Source organism: Odontesthes bonariensis, chromosome 21 (assembly GCF_027942865.1).
Source record: "Odontesthes bonariensis isolate fOdoBon6 chromosome 21, fOdoBon6.hap1, whole genome shotgun sequence".
In the NCBI taxonomy this organism is placed as follows: domain Eukaryota; kingdom Metazoa; phylum Chordata; class Actinopteri; order Atheriniformes; family Atherinopsidae; genus Odontesthes; species Odontesthes bonariensis.
In genome coordinates, this window is record NC_134526.1 from 21,241,034 (window position 1) to 21,267,713 (window position 26,680).

A 26,680-nucleotide genomic window follows, 5' to 3' on the forward strand; every position below is an offset into this window, starting at 1 on the left:
CAAAAAACGTGTTTGTTTCACTTTTCTACTGTGCAAATTTAAAAAAATAAAAATAAATAAAATGGAAAAGTGACCTGCTTACAAAGACTTGGTCTAACACAGAAACCTTTTATTGCCAACCAGGTCCGTATCAGAATCGCAGATTGATGCATCAAGTCTGGAGAGATCTTCAAAACCCAAATGTCCGTGCAAACTCTGTCCCTCTGTGGGCGCTTCTCTTATTAAGTAGGGTGAAACCTTGAAGATCCTGCGCGTTCCCATCAACAGGCACAAAGCCCGGATATGTTGTGTGCTTATCTATTGAGCCTCCTCTGGACACACTACCAGGGGAGTTTGTTATTCTCAAGATGTTTTATTTTATCCCAAAACTCCCTCGCACAGCTGGTAAGTTTCAGACACTACAAAAGCAAACTCATACACGGCACATTTTAACAAAGCCAGCTTTATTTGCACATTTAAAAATACACATAGTTGAATATCTTCATATTTACCTCATTTGACTTTTTGAATTTGAATTGAACAACTTTCAAGTGAAATTCAACTAAATGTCACGTTCAACTGTCCCCATTCTCTCAACTGGTAAGTCTGTGTCCTCAGAATATACGCTTTACACTTCTTCCAGTGGGTCTGAAATAACTTGTAAAAGGCGCAAAAAGAACATTGAAGTGCTGTGCCACTTTAGTTTATTCTGTGTCAAAGCACATGAAAATATCAAAAGAACGGAAAAAGGTGTATGTACAAACATGTCAAACACGAGTGGGTAAAGATCAAAGTATGCGCCAGCGCTGCCAGCCACGTACCGAAGACACGTCCTCTGCCCAACTAGTTGGGTATGGTAGCTGTAACAACTTTACTATAGGGTCCATACCGACCAAATACGTCTTTGCCCAGTACAGCAGCACACACCTTGTGCCCGGGCTTGTACTTTTTGATCAGCGCACACATGGGCAGGGCCTTGGCCTGCACCTTGTCATAGGTATGCCAGTCTGGGAAGACACCGCTCTCCTTCACATTTTCCATAGTCAGGAAGATGCTGCAGAAAGGACAAAGAGAAGATGTGTTAAAAAAAAAGAATTAAAAAAAAAAAGCAACTACAAAGTCGAGGACAGTTGTGGCCATGGCCACTAACTGACTGGACTCCGTTTCAGGCTGGTGGTTATATCGTTTAGATCTGGAGTCCAGTCATCTTCTCCTGAAGATGGTGTAAAAACAATAAACTCAATGATTTTCCTGACTGACATATAAACCATAAATGCTGCTTAATTTGACTGTTGATTAACACTTAAAATGGGAAAAAAAAGGGTTCAACCTTCTTACAGTAGATCATAGTCACAGCTTGCTAAAGTCTCCCTGAATCTAACAGATGGGATGGATTTCAAAGGATTTGGAGGTTGATTTGATTTTTAAAGCTCCATACTGAGATTATAATCACTTCAAAATACCAAACAGCATGTTAAATCTGGGTCCAGGGACTAACAGTTTGTCAGGATCTGGATATTATGTAGCGGTTACATTAACATTCCCCCAGCCCTTCCCGTTATTTTGAGTCATCAAACAGCAAACTATCACTGGACTGGCCCTTACGAGTAACTTTCCATGGGTGGTGCAGAGGGGTCTTCCTCCGTCACATTCCACAGCACAGAGAGACGTGTGGGGTTCCTGATTAGGGCCAGATTGACTTCTAATTTCTGAGGGATGCTGTACGAGGCCGCGTCGATACTCAGGACGGAGGGGAAAGTGGTGGGGGGGAGAGGAGGATAGTAGAGCCAATCCTGTTGAGAAGAAGAGGAGAGAGAGAGAGCTCTGGTGATGAGAGTCGCAAAGCGATGAAACGAACCACGAGGGAGGAGCATCTGGAATACCTGCTGCGTGTCTTTTTCTCTGTGCCCAGTACTGCAACTGTGGTCTGGAGAGGCACAGTCTTCTTTCAACCTTTTAGCCTCTGGCTCAAACTGTCTTACCTTCTGATCATCGCTTTCTATTTCCTCGTGATCTTCTGGCTCTTTTTTAAAGTCCTCCATTGCACACACCAAAAAGAAATAACAGGAAGTTAGACAGCAGTCACACAAAAAAAACATCCGAAAAAACAGCTAAAGTCTCAATGAAAACTACCTCCTTGCTTGCTCAAACAGCTTATAGTGATCACCTTCCTACATATTTCAATGAGTTGGGGTTTTTTTTGGTTTTGTTTTTTCAAATGGGGAAATACTATTGTTTTTAATGAAGAGCGTTGCCTTTTGGTCTGAGAGCACGACTCCTTGTTTTTGTACTGCTCTCTCAAAACGTCGCCATCGCACTCAAAAAGTGAAAAGTACTTCGATAAAGGTATATTCTCCACCGCCTCGTCGCTCTGTCGAAACGTCCTGCGATCTCCTATGAGCGCTTGTTGCATTCAGGCCTCTCCTGTTGTGCTTTCAAACTTCTGTTCTTGGATTTCAGCTTTTTCGCTTTCTTAGTTTATTCGGGAAAATGTCAAAACAATACACACCGAAGCACACGGCGCACCCGTCACCGTGATGTTCTGTGAGAGCGCTTGAGGTTTCAAACCAGATATTAGGACATTTGTGAATGACGAAGCAAGTGTGTTTGAGTGGGGAGAGGCATGCAACGAGGAATCCAGCCCTAAAATCCAAAGACTCGAAGACTGGATCCGTCACATTTAGGGCATTTCAGCGGTTGCCATACAAGTAAGTGTGACTAATGACTTAACAGTGCATTTTTGAGCACACTATTGGAGCATAAGCATGCTAAAAAAAAAAACAAACAATAATCTCACACCTTTATTATGTTTCTGTTAGTTTCACCCAGCTGTTTTCCTTATGACCTTTAACTGATTAAAGTAACCGAGCAAAATAATCTCCATTATCTCAAATCATTAGAAACGTATCATTGTGTAATAACTGCGAGAGACCTTTTAGAGACCGTATGGAAATCGCATCCAATAAAAAAAAAACAAAAAACAAAGGAGCAAAGCATCCTACCATCCTTTCGGGGAAACCATTACGAGAGAGAACTGGTGGTGGCTGGTCCGGATTGAAATCCGCCACGGAAGATGTCTATTGAAGACAGTGCAATAAAACACAAATCATGGATTTGATAGCAAGTAGCAAAGCATCCCAAAACTCAAAAAAAGTCAAAGTAACCTACCGTCCCCTCATAGGAATACTTGTGGCTTAGAATTGGTGGAGGATTCTCCGGGCTCATATCGGCGATGGCAGTCGTTATGGCTTCTCACAGATTTAGTTTAAAAAAAACGGAGGAAAAGGAACAAAGAAAAGGTCGGGGGACAAAAAGATGCTGTAAATTCATATGTTGAATGGTTTGAACACGTGGATTCGAGTCATAACACCTTATCGGGCAAGATTTTTGCAAAGGGAAAACTAACAGAGACGGATATAGAATATTTCTTTCCATTTGAGCCTCTCCAACGTAAGCATCTGTGGAATAAGCTCACCTTCTTTATCTCTGCGGATCCTCTTTAGGGCATATTTTGTAGTTTCCTGGACAGAAAGAACCAATCTTATTAAATCTGAACCCATGAAACAGTTGGACATATCCTTTTGTTGTGAGCGACAACGTGAGCCACAATGTCGCTCCATCGGCACGGATGACATTGTGCTGTAGCTTACTAGGATTTTCCTCTGGTGTTAATAGTTTACTGTGACCGACGCTGCCACAGAAGCAGGTGATTAAACACATTACAATCAGAATGTGATCCACCTGAAATATACAGAATGAGTAAACCTGTCCAGCTCAGAAAAATTCAAACCCCTTTCAGAAATAAATACAAATGATGTCATTTTGTATTATCACAACGTTCTAATAAAATGTCCAATGAGAGCAGAAGAGGGAAAAACTTGGATAATAAAGCCACAGTGTAACCTTAAACACAACCGCTGGCACCTTTTACTAAAACCCGGTTGCAGAACGTCCACTAACAGTAGCTCCATTTCAACAACAGGAACCTTTTCCAGCTATTTCGGGCTTTCTAGGTATTTGGGGGCTCCCTTTCTTTGGCCCCTTTCATTTCCACCGCTGGGACCTTGATCTGAGAAGAGTTTCAAATGGAGACGTTTAACCCCTAAAAACGGCCCTGTTGGGGAGGTAGTACTTTTGAGACCACCCCGAACCTTTACGGTGAGCCTTGCAGAGCTAAACATCCAGCGTTTTATTTCTACCTTCATCCACAATAGACTAAAACGTTAGTGAAAACAACTTCAAACTTTACACTCGGCCACTTGTCCCTGTTCCAAGTTCACAATGCTGGTTGTACTTTACCGTCCTCATTCCCTTTGTAAGAATAGCAGCTTTGATACTATTCGGATTACTACACTCTATCAAAAGTCATGTACTGACCAACCACTGAAAAATAAAGAATTAAAAACAACTAATTTACCATAATTCTGAAGAGCTCTTCACTTTTGGCCGTGCAGTCCACTCTCTTTTTATCTACCGAGACAGAAAAGAGAATAGAATAAGAACAAATGCAGCTGAGAAATGGAAATATGCGTTGCAGTGTGCAGTGCGTGCACCTGTTGGGGCCTTACTCCAAGACACAGTTTCCATGGCGTCATCCTCTGGGTTTCCCCTGCAGAGTTCACAACAAATGGGATCATTTCAAAACTCAGAAAATGCCAAAGATTTAAAAAGCATTCAGGGTCTTTGAAACATTGAGTGAGGACTGGACCGCTTCCGCATACCTGATGATGTCCACATTAACGAGGGAAGGTAGCGGACTCTAAAGTGACAGAGAAGCTTAAAGTTAGTCATGTGTTTCATATGCTTTAATAACTTTAGATTTTAAGTTAAGATGCAAAACAACCTCAGGAAAAAGGTGGGGAAAAAAAGCATATATCTAAAAAAGTATATGCACTGAACATAGGGGTGGGGTTTGTGTTTCTTCTGGTTCAAATGACGGTTTTACAAAAGTCAGCCATATTGCTTCTTCAAATGGCTTTTTTCTGAGACACGTGTCCAGATTTCCCCTTTAGTTCTCCCCCATGGACGATTGCTTTGCTGCTTAGAAATGTAATGTACAATTTACAGCGGTCTTTGAATCTCCCGTGCTGGGGACAACTGCCGACGTGCTCAAAAAGCGGCCACCCGAGGCTCATTGCGTCGGCCATCTTTGTGCTTCGTCTGTTCTCCACCTCCGTCCTCCCGCCTGTGACCCAAAAATCGTTCGTGAGGAGTGTGCAGAAGCAGCGTGGAATGTCACTCCCCGTGTTCCACGTACAATTTGATGAATTTAAACGAATCAAGTGCGTGCAAATTGAGAAATGAGATCAGAGGGAAGAGGTTGAAAAGGGTGCATTTGTTCTCTTTCACAAGCATTCTATGAGCTGCTTTGTTAAATGTGATGTGATCCCCACTTTGGACGGGAGGTGTTGGAATCGTTTTTATAGAGAAATGCAGCCGCACTGGTGATGTTTTGGCTTTTGGCATTTTTTACAGCGTATTGAGAAGCAAGCAGCAAACGGCCCTCTGCCGTCTTTGCAAGTACAGTTTTGTCGTTTGCGAGCAGAGGCGCATTTTTCGGGTGCTTCTTTGGGACACCGGAAGCAAAACATTTCAGTCGGCAGCTGAGGCACTTGAGTAGCAAGCGAGAAACGGAAATATGCGCTCAGAATCAGTGGCGTAGATGCCGATTTAGGGAACCAGTGCAACGTCAGCACCGAGACTCGGTGCCCAGCCATACCTGAACAGTTCATGTGTATGCATGTGTGTGTTTATGCTTGCAAACCTTCTTCTGTGTCTTTCTAATGTAAGACAGAGCCACCTCTGCTCTCCTGGACACGGTATCTATTCGAGCCTGAGGAAGATAGGAGCATTTTGTAAAAATATTGAAACTGATGGAAATTATATGGTGGGGGACTGATTGTTCAACACAATGGACAACACTACAAAGCCTCTAAATAACATAGTGCTCAAACAATGAAATGGGTTGAGTCAGAGGCTTCTTCAGCTGTGCCCACAGCAGTAACTCTACATAACTGTGATTCTTTATGAGAAAACAATAACCGATAAAAGCAAGGAAAACAGCTCCCCACCTCTAGGTTTTTAATCGAAATGTCAAGGCTGACGTCGTTATTCAGCTGTTGAATGGTTTCGCTTAAGCCCTGCAGCTTGGTTTCATTCTCTGCCACTGCTCTGTGAACCTCGCGCTCGATCAGCGTTTGCACCTGTGGAGAGACACCCACAAATAAACATGAAGGTTTGGATTTTCAAAGTGAAGGGGACTAAACACAAATGCAGTCAAAAGCACCCCTAAAAATGACTGAATCTAAGATTGAAAGTCAGAACACGGTAAGCACCAATTTAGCCTGCAAAACAATACCAACTCTTACTTGGAAACCTTTTCAAATTGAGATATTTTTTTTTAGCCCTCTTTCACGCACAGAGTAGGTGAAATTGTCAGAGAGCTTGAATCATTTCAAGTTGGAGCTTGACGTAAAACATTACTCTCACATCACTCAGTGACGATTCATAAAGAGAGTGAAACCCTATGTCAAACACCCGCGGTCTTGTGCCGCAGTTTCGTTTTCCTATGAAAGCCAAACTGTGGCTCTACAGTCAAGGCCTAGAAGGAATTGTGGATTTGATGAGTTAATGATTTGTTACACCCTTCCAAGTGTTTCAATTCATTAAATAACTGCATTAAATCCTTATCCAGAGTTTGGCAATATTTAGCAGAATCACTCTAGGAATCAACTGACTCCTGGTTTACTGCTGTATGAACAAAAGCGAGAGGGCTTAGCTACTAAACAATGGAAGGACAGTCTATGGGAGTGACTAGGATTTGAGTTGGTATTGAACTCGAACTTTTCAACATACGTCAAAAAAAAAAAAAAAAATTCCCCAGCTCAAGGCATTTAAAAAAGCGTGAGATGCAGGAGATATCCTTTTTTTTTATTTTAGACTTTAAAAGGAGAAAAGAAATCGTTTACACATAACATTAAACTTCCATACGTGATATACACTCACAGATATAAGCACAGAAGAAGTAAGAATCGCATCGTTTTCTCTTACTTCTGACTTTGTCTTCAGATCGCTGGTTTCAGCTGAAGCCGATGTCGGGGGTAACCTCTTCATTCTTCATGCAAACACACACACACACACACACACACACAAAAAAAAAAGATGTCAAGAACCACTACGTATGAGGTTGGTAACATCCACTGCTTTACACGTACGCGAGTATAAAAATTCAGCTCTGTTTGTGCTGTGCACAACTCTTCCCTCAGAAACACAGACCTGGCAACATAAGAGGTTCAAACATTCCATCAAAGACACACATTTAGTGGATAAGAGGAGGGGACAAGAGGAGGGGACAACAGGAGGAATTTCTGTGTAAAACTGGAACCTCCACAGAGCAGCCACAGCAGCACAGAGCGAAAGCGGCAATTACACGCCAGAGAAAGCAAAATGCCGGTGAAGAAGTCTGCAAAATTAGCTTTTCAACTTGCGAACAAGTCTTGATCCCCTGCCACACACACACACACACACTCACACCCATTATTAAGATGTGTAACACTGCATATTTGTTCAGAAGAGTCTGAGAGACACATTAGTAATGAGCAGAATGAGGCTGGCAACGATTGCAGCGCAAAACAGACAAGACACACTAAATTGAATTGTGCGGACAGAGACATTTGCATAGAAGCTGTAAAGCAAGCTATCGAGTATTAAATGAATACACTAAAACAAAACCCTTCAAATCTCAAAGGAAACCGGAGTAGTATTGATTCCTGATTTCTTTATGGTGAAACTACCTATCCGATCCAGATGAGTCCCTGCAAGTTTATACGTATGGATAAAGAACTAAAAAGGCATGTCATCTTATCTTGTGTTAACACAATCGAGCACACATAACACCTTAAATGACTCGTACAAAGATAATAAGCACATTTAACATGGTTTTTAATAATCCAGATGAAAATTAAACCTGACTGGTCCCTTTTCTTTTTTCTTTTGTGGTCCTCTTGGCGGGAGATAAGAAAGGTCTTCCTTTTGTCACCTTGATCTCCCCTTTAAAGGGAGGTTAATAGAATGTCAAGGAATCCATAATTTTCAAGGTTTTGGAAGGGGAAGAAACATTTGGTCTGTCCTAAACCCCAACTCCTCCTCACATTCCAACTGGTTCTTTATCTATTCAAGCTGACAGCCTATAAATTAAAGGTCTGTTGGTCTGGTTAGCACCAGGGTGTTAATGTCTCTTCCCCCGAATGGTAAAGTATCAAGTATCTTTAGCCCCTTTCACACTGCGACCCGCTATCTTAGCGGGTCCAAATTGCACCTTCGACCCGCGTCGAGCAATGTGAACGCTTGGCGTGTCAGGGTGACCCGTGTCGCCTGAAGCCGAGTTCAGGGGGCGTTGCCTAGTGGCAGAGCGTCACACGAAACACATAAAATGCTGGGCGTGTACAATGACGTAGGCACAAGCCATGCGTTGGAGGTAGGGTTAAATACACCTGTCTGCATCAAATTTTTCAAACAAACGATGGCGGGACACCTTGAGAACTCATTTTTGCAATCCAGTTCATGGAGATATTACTTTACGGTGTGTCTTGCTGCGTGGGAAACCGCACTCTCCCATCTTTCTCGCCAGCCAGCCCTTCCAGCAGAGGTCCATCTTTCACCGTCCCCGACATGTGGCGGTAAATAACGTCCTCTGCTCGGAGGCTGAGGAGCTCGCGGACCTCCTTGTCTCACCAGTTGGCCATATTAAAAAATGTCTCCAACTTGATGTAGGCTAAAACAGAGTAAAACTTGTCCTCACCTGTCGCTGTTGTTCTGAATCAGTTGTCCATTCTGTCTTTTAAACTCCTCACGTCACGCCCACGTCCGACCCGCGTCGATTGTGTTCACACCAAACTCGGCTCGGCAAAAAGACTAGGGTCCGACGCGGGTCGAAAGGCGAGTCGAGTTGACACGGCAGCCCGGGTCGGCAGTGTGAACGCAACAGCGGACACGCTAAATTCGCGAATTAAACGCGGGTTATTCGGCAGTGTGAAAGGGGCTTGTGTTAACATGCGGGTAAGAGTCCCCAAATCCACACAGTGCAGGGTTTCCTTTGATCCACACCGAATTCACAACACTGAACGTGGTGAGGACAAAAGAAGAAGTGGCAGGCCTAAAAAATATCTCCAGCAGATGAACGATATCTGAAAGTGACATCCTTCAGGAAGAGGAAAGGAAATCCAGCAAAGACCTGAGTCAGAACCTGAGAGAGGAAAACGGTCCAGATGCGTCTTCGGAGGTGGTGTCAATGGAAGGGTGGCCATCAAGGAGCCATTCTTAAGGAAGTGGGCCGAGGTGTGACAATTGACACAAGGATTGAGTAAAGCAGGTCTTTCTATTCTCTTATGGAGGGCCAGACGAATCCTCCCCAGAACCCAGACTTCAACATTATTCAAGCAGCGTGGGATCATCTTGACAGAGAATGGAACAAAAGGCAACCAACATCCAAAGAAGAGCTTCAATTTGCACTGTAGGAACCTTTGGCAGGAACCTTTGGCAGTTCCTATAACCTTTTCAGGAACGGGGCTGTTTTTCCCTGCATTCGCACATACAGGAACTCGGGACCATCTCCCTCAGTTCCTATAACCATTTTAGCTCCTTCTCCGAGGTCGGGTCTTTTCTGGGTTCTATAGGAACACATCTGACGTAGGTGATTGGTGGTCGGTAGCTCCGCCCCTTGTCATGCTATTACGGCTGAAATGTTTCCTCATACAACACGGACACAACCGGCGCGTTTAATAAGTTAAACTTACACATCGTCACCTTTGTCTGCGGCGCTCTGCTCTCCTTCCTTCATGAAACAAAGAAGTATCGCCTGCGCTCGATCCCGACTCTCCTGACTCTCTCTGTGTGCTCTTCCAGCCTCGATATTAGACGCCCGATGTGATCGCCCATGATTAATATCACCATCATGCAGACCATGAACACGGTGGCCTCCCCGCTCTCCATATAAGCTTCTTGGTGGTGTTTTTTCTTCTCTCCTTACTTTTCGCGGGTTTTGTTTTGTTTTGTTTTCACTGTCGCAGATGGTTCCGTCCCATCAGTCTCTATCAGGTCCCGACTCATGTGCGAATGCAGACTGAAACAGTTCCCCTGGGGAAGGGCAGTTATCAGAACGAAATTCGAGGAGGACCGTTCTTAGAACTGCTGTGTCCGAATGCGGCTAATAAGCCTGGAGAACTATTCCTGAAGACTACTTAAAGAAATGACAAAGCTTGTCTCAGAAGGTTCAGGCTGTGTCGAAGAATAAAGGTGCTCATACCAAACACTGAATATCATTCTTTGCAACTGTGCAAACTCTGTTTGTGTCTTATACACAGTATTTCCATTTAAGTTTGTAAATGTTTCAATCAATCACTGCACCTACTTCCCTTTTTCCTGCCAATATAAAAAGAGGTAAGCGGTGACTCAAGACTTTTGCACAGAAATGCACATCAAACAAAAGCCAAGAAAAAGTCTGCAAGCGCATCAAAGGCTCTGAGAATGTATCCAAACATCGCATACTGCTTGAATGAAACACAAAAATGATTCAGTTCTATTGTCATCAGTCTGTGCTTGCTTAGTCCAGTGTAGTCACAACTCGCTCGTAAATGTCTAGGTAAGGCTCTAGATGGACACACAATCTGCAATAAGATGAAATACAAGCTTCCCTGCCCAAACAAATCCAAATTTAACTTGGACACTTTAAAAGAAGGAAGAAGTTACAGAGCTGCTCTGGCGTTGCAAAGCTGTCAGAAGTCAACTCACGCATCAAGAAGATAATGGGCCACCTCTGCATCAGTTTTCAATCCATATGCTGCTTTCAGGCTCCGCCAATTATTAAATGCCGCTCCAATGGACACTCTGGTTCTTTCGTTTGTTTTAGGTATAGGGGATGGATTTTTTCGGGCCCCAGCTGGTCTCTTGAAGCCTGTGTAATCTCGAGCTTTATCTCGTCTCCCTGACATGTCATGTCCCTGACAAAACCTGCAGTGTACCGTCCAAGTTTATCAGATCACTCACAAGGAAACAGAGGGTGCTGGCGTCAATCTATCGAAACACAGTAGACAAAAATGTACACATTTAAGACGAGCAGTTACTAAACACCTGGCATGTTCTAACATCTCAGCTCGACGTCACTGCTGCAAAGTAAAAAAAAAAAATCCCAGACTCCTTCAAATGGATGAAACCTGAAACCTTAAACCTTATACAGGCACTTTAAAAATCTGTCGGACACTTCTGACAATGTAACAGCTTTTAGTTACAATAATAAACAGAATTCCAATCAACAGTATACGCTTTTCTAACCATTTCATAACACACGTTTTCTGATTGGGTTTTTATTATTATTATTATTATTATTATTATTCAAGATAAAGCAATAATCCCATCTCTTTAACATTAGCTTGGGAATGAACTACTACAGCGTCAGGGTGCGCCAACGGTTAATTACGTTGGTTAAGAGTTAAAAGTTAGCCACATGCTAATATAGCTCACCCAAAAACTACCCAATATCAAATTTTAGAAGAACGTTATTCGGGAAAGCAAACAACTAACATGACACTTGAGGCCAACGGGCAAACCACCTAGCTGCCAAGCCGCTGCATACGCTCGAGACAAACCGCTCAAATGAAATCAATATTAAATGTCTAACTGGAAATAAAGTCGAGTACCTCTCTGTACCTCTTTGTTTCTTCTTCTTGTGTTGCCCGTATAGTAGCTTCTGCTTCTGCTTCTGCTTCTTCTTCTTCTTCTTCTTGACTCTATAACAGAAGTAAACCATAGCCGCCACCTTTTGGTCTGGCATGACAACGACGATGACAAATTTCTTACAAACAAGCTACAAAGAGCGAAAGATTCACATTTTCACTTCTTTACACATCATTAATTGTGGTTTGTTTAATCACAAGCGTAATCTTATTTACCTTTTCATCTCCTCTACTCCTGGTACTTGTCTTAAAATACCAACTAGTGGCTCAACAGGGAATACCCCCGTTACTGTCAGAATTCCATTGTTTCTGCAAAGGATCTTCAACTTTGTTCTTACTTGTTGACTTTAGCCTCTGTTTTACCTAAATCAGACCTCACAAGAATGCCATTTGACCTAATACCTTTCTTAGCATTATAACCAGCAAGTCCCCCTCCCAAAACTCCCACAAGAACAGGAACGCAAACAAAATCCACATCATCTGCCTCCTCCTCTGCTGATCAGCTTAAAGATGCATTACTGACACATAATGGGCTGCAGTGAGAGGCAGGGGGCCGGCAGGAAGGTAAAATCATCAAAAAGACCTCTTTGTCAAACAACTTGCCTTTTTTTTTTAAACATAGAATATTATTATATAGTTTTAGGTTCTTTTTCTTTTTATCTATAGGAAATTGGGCCTTTTGAATGATTGTTGGATTCTTCCAAAAGTCAAAAAATGAGAAGAAATGAAAAAGGATATGGCTCTACTTCCACGCAAGATCAAAGTGAAAACAGAATTCCTTGAACTTGACATTTAACGTGAATTCTAAAAAAAATGTATCATTGAACATTTGACTATCAATTGTTGTTTTATCATTGCAAAGACAGAATGTATTCATTGAATGTACTGTATATCGTTTATGGCAGCATGTATATGACAACATGACACTTCATGCCAGTGTCAGGCACCACAGAACACTCCCAAAGACATTGCATCCATCATACCTTGACTGGCCAGAGCTGTTTTGGCAGTACAACTGGGCCTAGGCAGTTAGCCCAATGGTCCCCAATGGCTTAATGTTTCGCTGATCAGTGTGAAGATAAGAGGGTCGCTCAATACTGTGATTGTACACGAGCCAGACGACTTACTCTACCAAGATTATTTTAGCTTCTGTCAAAAGTACAGAGAACAACTTTGGACGTAAACGTGGAAAGATTAGAAATCTCTTCCACAGAAGAGCAGAAGGTAAGAAGGCAAGCGGGCACAGATTAATACTCACATTTACATTTATTGAGATCTTTTTCCAATGGGTGAAGGGCAGCACTCTGTAGCCTGAAACCAACTGGCACACACGGTGCAGTTTTCGCTCAGTCCACTGGGTGTTGATAGCAGACAAAGGTTTCAGTTTGACATGTGATACATGAATCTTTCAGATGATATTTTACAGATGACTGGAGCTGCCACTGATGTTGCAACACGGGTCAAAATAAATAGCACGTTTTCATTTGATTACTTCAGAACAATAAAAGCAAAAAAGCATGTCACAAGAAACTGGACATTTAAGAATCGGTCAAATGTAACAACGAAAGTGGGGAAATTTCCCTTGCTGTGAGGAAAACTTGTTGTCTATCCAAGCTCTTAAATTCTCATTGCTCGTTAAAAGCAAAAGGAAATGTTCAAACAATGCAAAATAATACTTTACCCAAAATGAGAAAAAACATTAAATACAGTTTTGGCTTCAACAACTTGGGATTATTCGTGGGCACGGTCATGTGTTTAGACGTCGCTCCAATAAGTCGTCTCTTAAGAAAGATTGCCGTGGTGGTTTGGTTCAACCTAATATCGTCAGGATTTGGGATATATTTAAGTCTGACTGGAAAGCACTATAAAGCATTTACACCTGCTTTTGACCTCAGTGTTAAATTTTGAGATTTTCTGAAACATGAAAAAACTTTAAAGGTGACTCCTTCAGATGACAATTTAGCCAAACTCTACCATAAACATCACAATCTTGGCCGCTAGTGTTATTCTGTTTGTCTCTGGGTATCAACTTGAGATAGCCGAGCGTAATTCCTTCTTCCGATTTCTGTCATAAGCCAACTGTCGTAAGCATTTCCGAAGTCCGAGCTGAACATCTGCTTCAGAAGGTTTTTTCAGGTCATATCAGCTGTAAAGTTAACATCCCGCTGATCTCCCAATGTATTCCGCCCCCAAAAGCCAACAGCAACCAACACTGCCATAAAGACTGTTGTTAGAAATGATTTAGGGAAATATGACACAGCACCACATTTATCCTTTTTAAATACTGGAGCTTATGGGAATAGCGTTAGCAGGAATGTTCCAGCAATGAACCTTCAGTAGCCTGACCAGAGAAGGGAAATATGGCGAGACTTAATGACTTGATGCGTCTTCAGTCAGGTGATGCTAAAATGCAACTAACACAGTGGTTTTTAAACAATAAATAGCTTCTGCCATTTTGAAATAGCAATAATAGCAAAGAAAGGTTCATTCTCATTTCAAGTTTGCAATGTTTCTGTTCTTCATGTGAAATCCCAGGTTTCGCAGCACATCATTGGTTCCATTTTTATTATTAAAACACAAGTCAGTAATAAAAGAATACAAAAAAAAGGGTAAAATCCTACACATTATATTCTATTACTTCACTACAATTCCTGTATGTTAAGGTTAACACAGATTTTTAGTCATTTTTTTTATTTTCTTTAATCTATATACTTCTACTATGGGAGTCTACGGTGAACCATACATACACAGCAAATATGTACAAAACAAAGAATGCAAAGTCGCATTAATAAGAATGGATCCTTTGGCAAATCCAGGCGCTATGTCAAAGGCAGATAAATCTCCGCACACGTCTTCCTGACAAAACATTCCTCTGAAAATGAATGCAACAGGTGGGCAACAATGAGACAAGAAAAGACTTCATGAAAGGAAGATGATTGAAGGTACATAATGTTCTCACTAAACACTGCAAGGAGCCTCAGGAGCCAGCGCTCCACAGTAACTGAGAGATGAGTACAGCTGCATGTGGTGTGCATTTGCTACATGTGAATGAAGTTATCCACCACAGTGGACTGAGCTGGCAAAAGTAACCTGACACTTTACAGTCGAGGCTTTGCTGGTGCATTTTTCACCTCAAATGTTTCCAGAAACATAAAAGCAGAAATATAAGGTTTGGTCCTCCTGCACATTTGCCATGTTTAGTGAGAACAATGTATCCTCAGGAAGAGGGGAGGGGGGGCGTCACAACCTTGAATCAAAATGTGTTTGCTGGATATGTTTTTGGGAATTGTCCAATCCTGAACCTGTGAAATGAAATTATCTCTGTGTTAGCAGTGGTTTTCCTTCATTTCAGTACTAAGGGAAAAATCTCAGGGTTAAAGAGAGAATGAGTGTATGCATATTTGTATGCACATGTGTCCAAGTTACTATCCAAATGTTTGAAGATCCTGCATTTTAAGGGCTGTCGCATCTATTTGCGTTTCCGGAGCACCAGGTACATGAGGCCACTGATGAGAGTCATGGGGAAGCTGACCCATGCTAGGACATAAGAGGAGCCGTAGGAGCCTTGTTGGAGACTGGTCACATGAAAGCTCTTATTCTCAGCCGTGTAGATGGAGGCCGCAATCATCACACATAGAGCTGGAAGGAGGATAGATAAGGAGAGGCATGGAAGTGACATATTACACACAGATTGTGAATGGCATTATATCAATATTCATTTCAGCTTGTTGTCATCTCCAGTCTGTTGCAGGTACCCGTAAGTTTCTTAGTGACTGGAATTCTTGCACTGAGTTAAAATACTGGACACTAAATAGAGACAATGAGCTAAAAGCTATACTCTCTTCCCTTAAATATGAGGCAAAAACTCATCATGGTCAACGATCATTGAACAAAAGGCAAAGTATACTAACTAATACAGCAAAATCCCCCAAAACGCTGCTCTCACGAACATATTTTTCTGTTTCTGGTGTCAGGCAGTGAAACGTGTCCGGGACTGTAACTGAAAAGCAGCCACTGAAACAACATTTTAACTGGCAGTCACAATTTCGAGCATTCCGAGACTGTTGTTCCGCTCTGATAAGCTCCTGATTCCAGAATTGCAGGCGGTGATCCCTCAATGCCAGACAACTATCGCCCATTTCCAGATTATCAGTAACTGCTAAAATATTTGAGTCTTTAGTGAATGAGCAGGTTAAACATTACTTGTCTGATAATGGAATTTTAACATCTACACAATCAGGATTCAGACAACATCATAGCACGATCACTGCCACTACTTTAGTTGCCAATGACATCATCTCTGCCCTGGATAACAAGAAGTCCTGTGCTGCTCTTTTTGTTGACCTTTCTAAGGCTTTTGACTGTGTGAACCATGATCTTCTTTTGCAACGTCTTCAACATATTGGTTTTAGTGACATAACACTGAAGTGGTTTTTAAACTATTTATCTGGGAGAACCCAATGTGTAGCTGTTGACAGCAGTAGTTCAGACCTAGTGGAGGTCAAAATGGGTGTGCCTCAAGGGTCGATTTTGGGGCCTATTTTGTTCACCATTTATATAAATAACCTTTGTGTTGGTCTTGATTCAGCAAGGGTGCATCTCTATGCTGACGACACTGTTTTATATACATCTGCCCCCTCTGTAAAGACAGCAGTTGATAATCTTCAATCTGCTTTTAGCATTTTGCAGGCGTCTTTGCTTAGTCTGCGACTGGCTCTAAATGAAAAGAAAACAAAGTACATGGTTTTCACGCGTACCCGCTCATCATTACCTAATGTTGAAGTGTCCACTACAAATGGGACCTTGTTAGAAAGGGTTAAAACATATAAGTATTTAGGGATTTGGCTTGATGATAAGTTAAATTATGAAACACATATTGCCCATCTTCTTAAAAAGCTTAGACCAAAATTGAGTTTTTATTTCCGCTTGAAAAAGTGCTTTCCTATTGCTGCCAGATTAAGATTGGTACAGAGTACATTTTTACCCATCCTAGACTATGGTGACATATTGTATATGCATGCCTCCACCTCTCTTTTAAAAAAGCTGGATGTAGTTTACCATGCAGCGCTGCGTTTCATCACTAATGCAAACATGAGAACACATCACTGCACACTATATGAAATGGTATCATGGACTTCACTACCACTCAGGAGAAAAATCCATTCACTCATTTTTATTGCGAAGGCATTGGTTGGTAAACTCCCATCATACATCAACTGTCTGTTGTCACGCCAAACCAGTTCCTATGGCACTAGGTCAGGAAATAAAATAATGTTAAATATTCCTACTGTACGTACTGTACTAGGCAAGACTTCTTTTAGTTCATATGCCCCATATGCTTGGAATAACCTCCAAAACATCTTAAACTTGGAATCTGTCCCCTCTATAGATGCTTTTAAAAATCTTTTAAAAACAACTTTGGTAGAGGAGTGTCACTGTTTTTAGGTTAATCAGTTTTACTGTTTGTTTTTTATGTCATTCTGTGTCTTTTGTGGTCCCCTGTATTCCTATCTGTTGTGTGTTTGCTTTTCTTTTCACTTTTTTCCTTTTTTTTTTAGTGCTTGCCTGTCTGGCTTACTAGCCTTTGTCTAATGTTTGTTTGTCTTTATGTCTTATGCATGTGCATATGCCGTCTTGGCCAGGACTCCCTGGGAGAAGAGGTTTCACACCTCAATGGGACCTTCCTGGATAAATAAAGGTCAAATAAATAAAAAAAAATTATCTCTCGAAACCACCATCTAAACCGGTTAAGGACAACAGCTGTGCCTTGATTTCAGCTGCATCTACATGAACGACGATCTCCCAGATAGAGCATGACTCCAGAGTTTTTCTCACACAGTCTGATGACACACTGCAATGCTGTACATGTGCAGGCAGTTTACAGGCACTTTGTGCTTTTGATCAAACTTATAAGAGACGCGTAGAAAGGTGTTCCTACAATGCAGAGGAGACCTTGCTTTTGTGGGTCAGTAAATTGCCAAACTGACAACACTAATGGTGTAAGTCTCCATGTTTTACACTGCAACATCCTAAATTGTGAATTTGTTTTTCACTGCATGAGAAAATGGATGTGGCGTGAGAGCATGTGGAAAGTGTGAACTGTGGACTCTCACGCTACATGAGAGTCAGCACATTCAAAGGTAGATCTACTTTTCTCAGCAGTCGAATTTATGACATAACCAGTTACGTACTTGTGGCATTTATCTTATAGCTTAATTATTTACTTGTAAAAGTAACATTACCCAACACTGGTTGCAATTAAGTGAAGATGACAAATCCAAAAAGTTGCACTGGATAATTAAATGCATGTTTTGTTTTTTTTACATACAGGCCAACAGCTGGATGATAGCTGTGAAAATGAATCTCTCTCCCTGCTTGATCCTGAAGAGCTGAAGGATGAAGACCAATAGACTGACAGTACATAAAATGGCGGACAGGATCATGGTCGCCTGGACTGCTTGCAGATAAGCTGGGGAGAGAAAAGAAAGAACGTTTGCGCACGAACATAATCCACACATGCATTGGAAACACAGAGTCACACACAAGTCTCACCTGCATCGACAGTGTGGCTGTTTTCCACGGGGTAGCAGGTGGAGTTACAGGAGTACCACAAGTCAGAGTAAATGACCTCACGTCCGGATGTCGACACAACCCACCATGCCTTTGTGAGAGCGGGACACATTGGCAGGATAGATTTACAACCTTGCTCTGTTTCAAAGGGATGTTCACTCTTGTTGTGTACTTACATTGTGAATGGTGGCAACGTAGAGCAGGATGGCTGCAGCCAGGTGGAAGAAGATGATTAAAGCTAGGATGATCAACATGGCTCCCCTTCACTCTGGCTCACTTTGGTCGCAGCAGTTACAGGCTGTTTCAGTGGCTGGTTGGTTGGTTCTCCTGCTGGCTGATAGCTTATTTGAAGAAGTATGATGTTGTTTTGGGTGGAACTGCTTCTGAGTGTTTATGCTAGTCGTCAGACAGGCAGGCTTCCAGGCTGATAGTCGAGATGGGATCAAGGTCTCTCACATGAAAGGAATCTGTTGGTAACAGCATATTTGTAATACCCTAATAACACACACAAGCACGCATGAAAGAACAATTGTTTTGCCATCAGGTAATATTAAGCACAAAGGCAGATATACCTCTTCACTGCACGCCGCAAAGGTTTATATACATGAGCGTATACCGACAGCTCAAAAGAAACTGCAGAAACCGTAGTTTTGGTTTAACTTTAAACTAACTGGGAGGTAAAGAAAATAACATAAAGGCAATTCAAGCAGAGTGTATATACACTTAAAGCTACTGAAACATCTGGAGCCAATTACCAAAATACAGCATTTCCAAACAACCGAGAAAAAAAATGCACAGTTAATGAAACAGAGAAAAACTTGTCGCCTCCAAGTCTCCCCTCAAATTACAGAAAATGTGCGTGTTGCGTCTGTATGTGAGCCAAAGTGTGTGTGTGTGTGTGTGTGTGTGTGTATGTATGTACACATTTACATTATGTGGGAGTGCAGTGTTTACACTGCAAAAATTGAAGGCCTTTATCCAGAAGATGAATCTTTGAATGCACAACGTGTGCTGTTGTTGAGTCTTGCACTGGAGCACAGTACAACATGTAATAAAAGCAGAACTTCTTCTGATAATACATCTACGCGACATCCTTGTGTGCATGTACAGCACATGGAAGAAGAACACACAACGTGCGAGTTCAAATGCCAGCTTATCCCTTTGTTTTTTGTGGTGTGACCTTCAAATCTGTATCATCTTACCACAACCGAAATGTTCAGCAGTTTACGCCAACAGAAAACACTGTTGACAGTCATAACAGATGTGTGCGTGAGCCTCTGCTTAGGAGACGATTCTCTGTTTAGACATGAATTTAGCGCACCTCCCTGTTCACCTCAACATTTAAAGTACAGCAGCCCCCATCACGCTAAAATGGAAGCAGCTTGAAACCACCAATGTATTTCCAAAATCTGGCTGGCCAGCCAACCTGGGTAATTAGGGACAAAGGGTCTCAGTCAGATGGGCAACCAGCAAGCCAATGGTAACTCCACCAATCAGGCCCAATAATGTAGATAGAAGCCATTCCTCACAAAAAGGCACCTAAATGTGTCTGAGACGACAATTTTACGATCTGATTAAATCAAGATTGACCTTGTTAGCCACAATTCCCGACGATGTGGGAAGATCATGCATGGAGCATTTTCTCCTTGACACTATTCCCACGGTCAAATAAGGTGATGGCAGCATCATTCTGTGGGGACATTTTGTGAATCAGGGACTTGGGGAACTCCTCGGGATGGAGAAAAAAGATGGGTGCAGAAAAACAAAAGGCATTTGTGAGTGTAAACCCCTTCTAGAATCCCTAGCTGGGTCATAGGTTTACATGTCCACAAAACAATGGCCAGAAGCATACTGCCAAGAAAACACAGGATGGGTCTCAGGAAAACTCCCCAGACAAGGCCAGCAGTGGCCAGCATTTTATGTAATGGAATTGCCTGAGTTGTTTTTCAGAACTTGAAAAGACGGCAGAATAAGGGCTACATCTCTAAACCAGCCACGAGTACCGTCTCTTCTCTACGTACAGTGTCAGACATTAGTCTGCGCAGACTGTGGGGATGATGCATATAAAACTACACATATAGCTTACACATGATTTTGACTTCAGGAGGAGCCTCCCATTCGCACTTTAGAAGTGGAAGAGGCAGACACACACACACACACACACACACACACACAGCCAGACAGCAGAGGAATTAGCCTTGTGTGCCAAAATGGAGTCACAGTAAAAACAGCTTCTGCCCGCCAACAGGAAGCTGGCCACCGTTTTTGTGAGTGAGCATGTGGCTGTGGGATGTGCCAGAGGATAGATCCTCCCTGTCTGAGGTGGGGGAAGGGGGGACAAGTGGGAAATAGCGAAAAAAAGGAAGTGGGGAAACATCAGAAGTATATGTATTGGGGTTCGGTTTCTAACAACATTGCAAACAGTAACGGCATTTCTAGAGACGGGGTCTCAGTAATACCGACAGAAATGAAAGACAACACTGACGTAAAGCCATTTACGTCAGTGTTACGTCATTTCCCACTGTTATTTGGACCTGACGCTGCTGAGAAAATAAAAAAATTGATCAAATCGCACATGTGGAGGTGAAACTGATGATGTGAAAGTCGTGACAGCGTACAGACGTATAAGATTGTTTTGTAAAGGATGCATGTGAACATAGTATACAAGTGAGAGGTCACACTGGGCAGATTTAGGAGACAGAAGCTTATTTTTATGCCTGGCAACAACTTTAGAGAGGTCTGGTTCTTGCATCATCAGACCTCGACATAGTCCCTGACGATCATTAAGAACATTTTGTAATAAGGGTGTGTGGGATTTAAACTTAAGTTTTAACCTTATGATAGTGAGCAGGGAAAGGGGCAGGACAAAGTAAAGACCAACAACTTAATATCATCTGCAGAGCACCTCTTAAGCAACTGAGTCTAATCTGACCTGCGGGAGCATTCTTTGGAGCAGCAAATAATCTCCCAGACATGTACGCACATACACATATACACACAGAGACACACAGCTGGATCTTCCGCTGTTTGCAGCTGCTGTCTCATCTCAGTAACAAAAAAAAAAAAGAAGGAGAAAAGGAAGGAAGGAAGGAGGAGCGAGGGAAGAGGGAGGAGACAGTGAGGAGAAGGGAGGGAGCCCCATTGGAGTAAAATGGAGGGAAGAGAGAAAAACAAAAACATGAGTGTAAATGCACACACACATGACTGTGGTCTACCATGCAGCTAAAGAAAGAAAAATTATCACAGTTCATGTGATTAAAGGCAGTTTAAACATCATTGATACCAGACATGAAAGCACTGGCAATGACAAGGTAGTGTTATGTAAATGTTAATGCCTAAAATGTAGCGGCCTGTATTCTCATGGACGGCCGTTGCCTTGCAGAGGTTGAGAGCTCTGACACCAGGCAACATGCAGGCACACACACACACACACACACACACAAACACACACACTTAATTTTATGCATGCTGACTACATAATACCTCCTACTATGGTATGAATAACATTGATGTTTTACAGATTTTCAGGCCCTATCTATCATAGTAGGCACATTATATGCACACACAACATGTCAGTCAGAGGGGGAAGCAACTACAGTCTTCAGTCTATGAATTAAGTTATCTGGACTAAGATGCTTTGATGCCAAGCCAAAACAAATAGTGACATTTACTGCTGTCAGAGATAGAAGAAAAGAAAAAAAAAACTTATAGAGGTTGTGAAAAACAGGTTTTTGCAGATTAATATTTTTCTCTGTAAGGCTCCTGTTTTCAGAGCTAGTCAAAGTGGGTTTGTATCTGGTTTCAGTGGCTTCAGATTTATGAGACCCACTCTGCACATAAAAAATGACCACGGAAAGTCTGCAGTTGGGGGAAAAAAAAGGAAACGTATAAAAAAAAATGAAGTGGTGCTTTATAATGCAAGTCACTTGACTCTAAGCACACTATCCTATGGTTTGTTTGTGAGACAGTATCCTTTGTGTTTGACTTTTGGAAACTCTGGCACACGCCCGCTGGAACCAAACGTGAAGAAAAAGGTTAACAGAAAACTCCAGCAGCCTTCGCCGACACAAACAGTACTGACATACGCCGACAAACAGGCCATTCCTCCCCTCCACTCAGGCTTATAATAGGAGGCTGGGGGCCTCGGTGTTTGAGTGCGAGCGTGCGTGTATACGTGTGCGTGTGTGTGTGCATGTGTGGACTGATTCCCTTGCCTGGTGGAAAATGCTGACTTTTAATGTCCTTTTTTTTTTACTCTTTCATAAAACACAAAGCCACAGACTTAACTGGGCCTCTGAATCTCACTCCCCCGTCTCTCTCACTGTCCCACTGTCTCTGCCTCTGTGTGTCTCTTTCACTCGGTCTTCAGCCACGGAAAATTGAATTAAGACAGAGAAACGTCAAAAAAGACTGCCAGTGGAGCCACTGAACAACCTTTATTCTGGAGTACTTGTCCAGGTTCACAGCAAAGAGATGCGTAGTTGTCCAATGTCTGTTTTTCATTATGTTAGGGCAAGCAGTTTCAATCCAAAGACACGGCGACTCGCCCTGCTCGCCACTCCGTGTTGTACCGGTATTTAACTGCAGTAGCTCACACTGGACAGCTTCTGTAATTTGTGAGTAGGTGGGTGGTATTTAGTTGGTGGCAATTTGCAATTTGTGCCACCGGATGTCTCTTCGTCCCACACCGGAGGCCTAGCCAAAGCAAGAATTTTTAACTGACATTATGTGTTTGCAGAGGATCAAAACAGTTGGTGGGATTCTAAAACATTCTAACAAAAGAAAATACTTGAGAGTGTAGGCAGTCGAGGACTGTACACGCATGCTCAGGTTGGGGCGTTGAATTGCAGGGAAGATTCCATGTGTTGTGTTGGTGTCCTTGACCATGGAACCTTTCTCATTAATTAGCATTAGGATTCCAGTTAATTGAATTGGACTTGTATCAAAACTGTTTGCTTTCTATTTAAAGAGCCACAAGATGACTTCTGTGATGATTTGGAGCTATTAGAATAAATTGAATTTAATTGTACTGTCTTCCGCTGTGGATGGGATTAAATTAGTCTTACCAACAAACTGTTGTGTAGGGCTCAAGATAAAATCTTTTTTTTTTTTTTTTTTTTTTAATATACAATATGTTACAGTTACACTTTATACACCACCCCTTTTACCGTGAAGACAATAAATGCTATTGTTTCAATCTTGCATGACATGTGCACGCCGTGAATTAGAAAGCACGATATCATTACATCCACATTGCTTTGTTATCTCAAGCCCCGCAAAAAATTAAAAAAAAAATTTAAATTAAAAAAAATTAAAAAAAAACTCCCCAAGCTTTAATGTATATTTACTTCTTGGTCTGACCACTCCCGAAATAAGCCCAATTTAAAACAAAACAAAAAAAAAAGGTGTTTCGTCCAATTAGAAGATAATCAGAGCCAATCATTAATCGCTGGGTGGGACTTTGGATGAATGGCCGCGTTATGGCCGCCCATTCATGCTCCAGAGGGCGGGAGTCAGGTAAGCTCTGAGCTACGTCACGGGTTGAGTTATTGGGAGTGGCTGATGTGGCGTGTCAGTCAAGATGACGGACAGATTCTTCATCCAATCACATGCACAAGTTTTAGAAAAAATAGTCCCATTTGAAATCATGTCGGTTGTGGGCTCGTCCCAGATGGTATGCGAATACCAGAGGGCGGGAGTCAGGTAAGGGTCCCAGCACATACTTTTACTTTTCCTCTGCAGCTCTCAAAGAGGGCAAACATTTGAGGCCAAATTTAGTAGAATAAGTCTGGCGACATTCTAGAAAACTCAATCGATCTAGAAGGAGCAGTAAGCTCACATCTTATCTGGTGTAAAAATAAAATAAAATCTTATTAAGTCAGGTGTTTATTTTGACCTCTTTCAAGAAAATGGCCTGCTTGGGTCAGTTTTTGGGCATATTCTGATGATACCGCACCATATAAACAAGTTTAATCAATATGAACTTACAGATGTAGGTGCCGAGAGCTGCAGCCCAGTTGCTTCTCTGTACTTACTTCTCACTACCTTCATCGAGTAACTATGCTGGAGGGATGCATATTTTGCACAATGTGAAATAGAGAGTGCGTACCGGGCTGGTCGTTTCTGTCAAAGACTTTTTAACTAGCTTTTCATACTCTGCGGTCCTTAACCCATAGCCACCTAAGATTTCCTTTGGAAAAACACAAACGATTAACGTGAGCAATACTTGAAAAAACAAGTATTTTAAAGGCAAATCCTTTATCTGTTTGAGAAATTGGGAAATGCATTGTTACTGCATTTAAATAGAATATATAAATTGAGCAAGCAAAGTAGGGAATATTTGAATAAAATACAAAAAGGATACTCCTGTGTGTCCTCCCACTGTCCAACAAAGACATGCATGTTAGGTTAATTGGTGATTCTAAAGCTGACCCTAGGAGTGAGTGTAAGTGTGAATGGTTGTTATAATCCTTGTCTGTGTGTGGCCCTGTGTTGGACTGGCAGCCTGTCCATGGTGTACCCCACCTCTCTCCAAATGGCAGCTGAGATAGGCTCCAGCTCCCCCGAAACCCTGAACTGGATTAAGCAGGTGTTGAAAATGGATGGATGGTTGATAGTTCACCAGAAAATAACTCCAAAATATCAAAATAGCCCTCAACAGTCTGCAAAATTAGATGCGATAAACAAATGCTACATAATGATTAAGAATTTTCTTAAGGCACGTTGTTGGTGTGTTCAAATAAGTGATTCAGTCTCATAGAAATGAAAAATAGGGGAGCTAAACACTGATGCCACTCAAAGAGACAAACCCTAAGAGATGAGAGCCACACTGAAACACTTCAATTCATACAGTTAAGAGAAAGCCGGAGGAAAGCAACTAAATCCCATCGAAGGTAAGAAAAGAAGACCTGTTGTTGGGGTCAGAAGGAGTATCTCCTCTAATGTGTATAAATCCCCCTGATGTGAAAGCAGGTAAAAAGGAATTCTCCCCCACTACTGGAAAATGAATTTCCGGCCATGAGTAGTGTGCTTGTGTGTACGACCTCAGCAGTCATGCTATGGCTTATTTTGAGAGAAAACACAAAAGGCACATCTTCCCTTGACCGAGGCCAGTGACCAAATAAAGGTTTGTTTTGGAAGTGCACACAAAAACACACAGACAAAAATGTAAAAACACACACACGTGGTTTGATTTAGGAATGTACGAGGAGTCATATAAATGGCCTCTGGTGCAGCTGTGGGATTATAGATAGAAAAAAAAAGATCAACTCATTTCATGTATGTATTCCTTGACACGTCTCCATTTGGATTTATGAAACATTGCATGGACGAGAGCTGGCTGCCTGCCCTCTCAAAAAAGAATATTCAGCAGTTTTGTTGAGTACAAAGAAAAACAGGATAACAGTTCCAAATATTCTTCCACAACTTAAACAATTCAACAACTATCTGGGCAAACATTTAGTGGTTTGTTCTGAGGGTGTCACCAGAGGACGAGCTGCCTTTCTGTTGTTTTTGGTCAACACGCTTGTCCGAATTCAATGATTCATTCAAACAGAGCCAAGTCATAGGTTCCGTCTGAATTTAGAGGATATACTCATTAACTGCAGACTGTAGTCTACTGTGGAGAGGAGGCTCAGTCTGAGTCATCCAAATCAAGCTTTTTTGTGCTGCTTTGTTTATCCGTACATTCAGGTCATTTTAAAGTTACAAAGCCAAAGACCACTCACTTTAAAGGGAGTTCTTCTCTCCAACAGAAGCGACTGCTTCTGAGTAGCCTTAAACAAATTGCAGTTGAGGATTTTCCTTTGCAACCTGTCTACATCACCATGGAACACATTTGCATAATGCTGGGCACGGATTCCGTTTGTCACGTCTGGTTTAAGCTCGCCATCCTACCCAGTGTCATTTTGACCGATCGTGCACCTTGTGATTTTGGTAACCAGGTGTATGCTGCGAGAGGGGCACGCTTCAAATACAGAAAGAGATTCAGGGAAGAGGGTGCAAGCAAGCCCGTCTCTACAGGCATCTGCACGAGCGCCTAAAGAGCTATGCAAGAGGTTATGGTGCTGCGTTGACGCCACAATTTGCCTGCACAATGACCAATGCGGCGAAAGAATAAGCAGAGCCATTGTTGGATTGGATAGAATAGTAGGAGGAAGACTCCACAGTGGTGGGGTTGAACATTGCTGCTCATAAAATCTACTCAGTTCAGTTTATTTACATATTATCAGTTCACAATGAAAGCCACCTAAAAGCCCTTTAAAGAGAAATGTAAAAACATTCAGTACAAGGCCAGTTAGAATGGTCCAATTCAATCAAAGTATGACTGAAACCAGTTCATTTTAATCCAATTCATTAACTAAGGGAATCAACAGATTGCGCTGCATGGGGCAGCAGGCGAC

The 26,680-nt window shown here is 42.0% G+C and overlaps 1 protein-coding gene across 5 annotated transcripts; it reads right to left on the bottom strand.

Moving 5' to 3' along the window:
- Nucleotides 1-426: 426 nt before the first annotated feature.
- On the bottom strand, nt 427-15,169 carry atf7ip2 (activating transcription factor 7 interacting protein 2). 5 transcript variants are annotated; one of them, XM_075453334.1, is made up of 15 exons: nt 12,967-15,169; nt 11,683-11,762; nt 10,768-11,049; nt 7,030-7,093; nt 6,051-6,182; nt 5,744-5,812; nt 4,701-4,738; nt 4,533-4,588; nt 4,397-4,449; nt 3,455-3,500; nt 3,148-3,227; nt 2,982-3,056; nt 1,863-2,015; nt 1,585-1,772; nt 427-1,033 (listed from the first exon to the last, which is right to left on the bottom strand). In XM_075453334.1, the coding sequence occupies exons 3-15, from the start codon at nt 10,965-10,967 to the stop codon at nt 823-825; spliced, it is 1,365 nt and encodes a 454-aa protein (XP_075309449.1). In that variant the 5' UTR covers nt 10,968-11,049; nt 11,683-11,762; nt 12,967-15,169; the 3' UTR covers nt 427-822. The 5 variants fall into 5 exon arrangements, with proteins under 5 accessions (XP_075309449.1, XP_075309450.1, XP_075309448.1 ...); XM_075453335.1 differs by having other exon boundaries at nt 1,962-2,015; nt 11,673-11,762; XM_075453333.1 differs by having other exon boundaries at nt 11,673-11,762.
- Nucleotides 15,170-26,680: the final 11,511 nt, after the last annotated feature.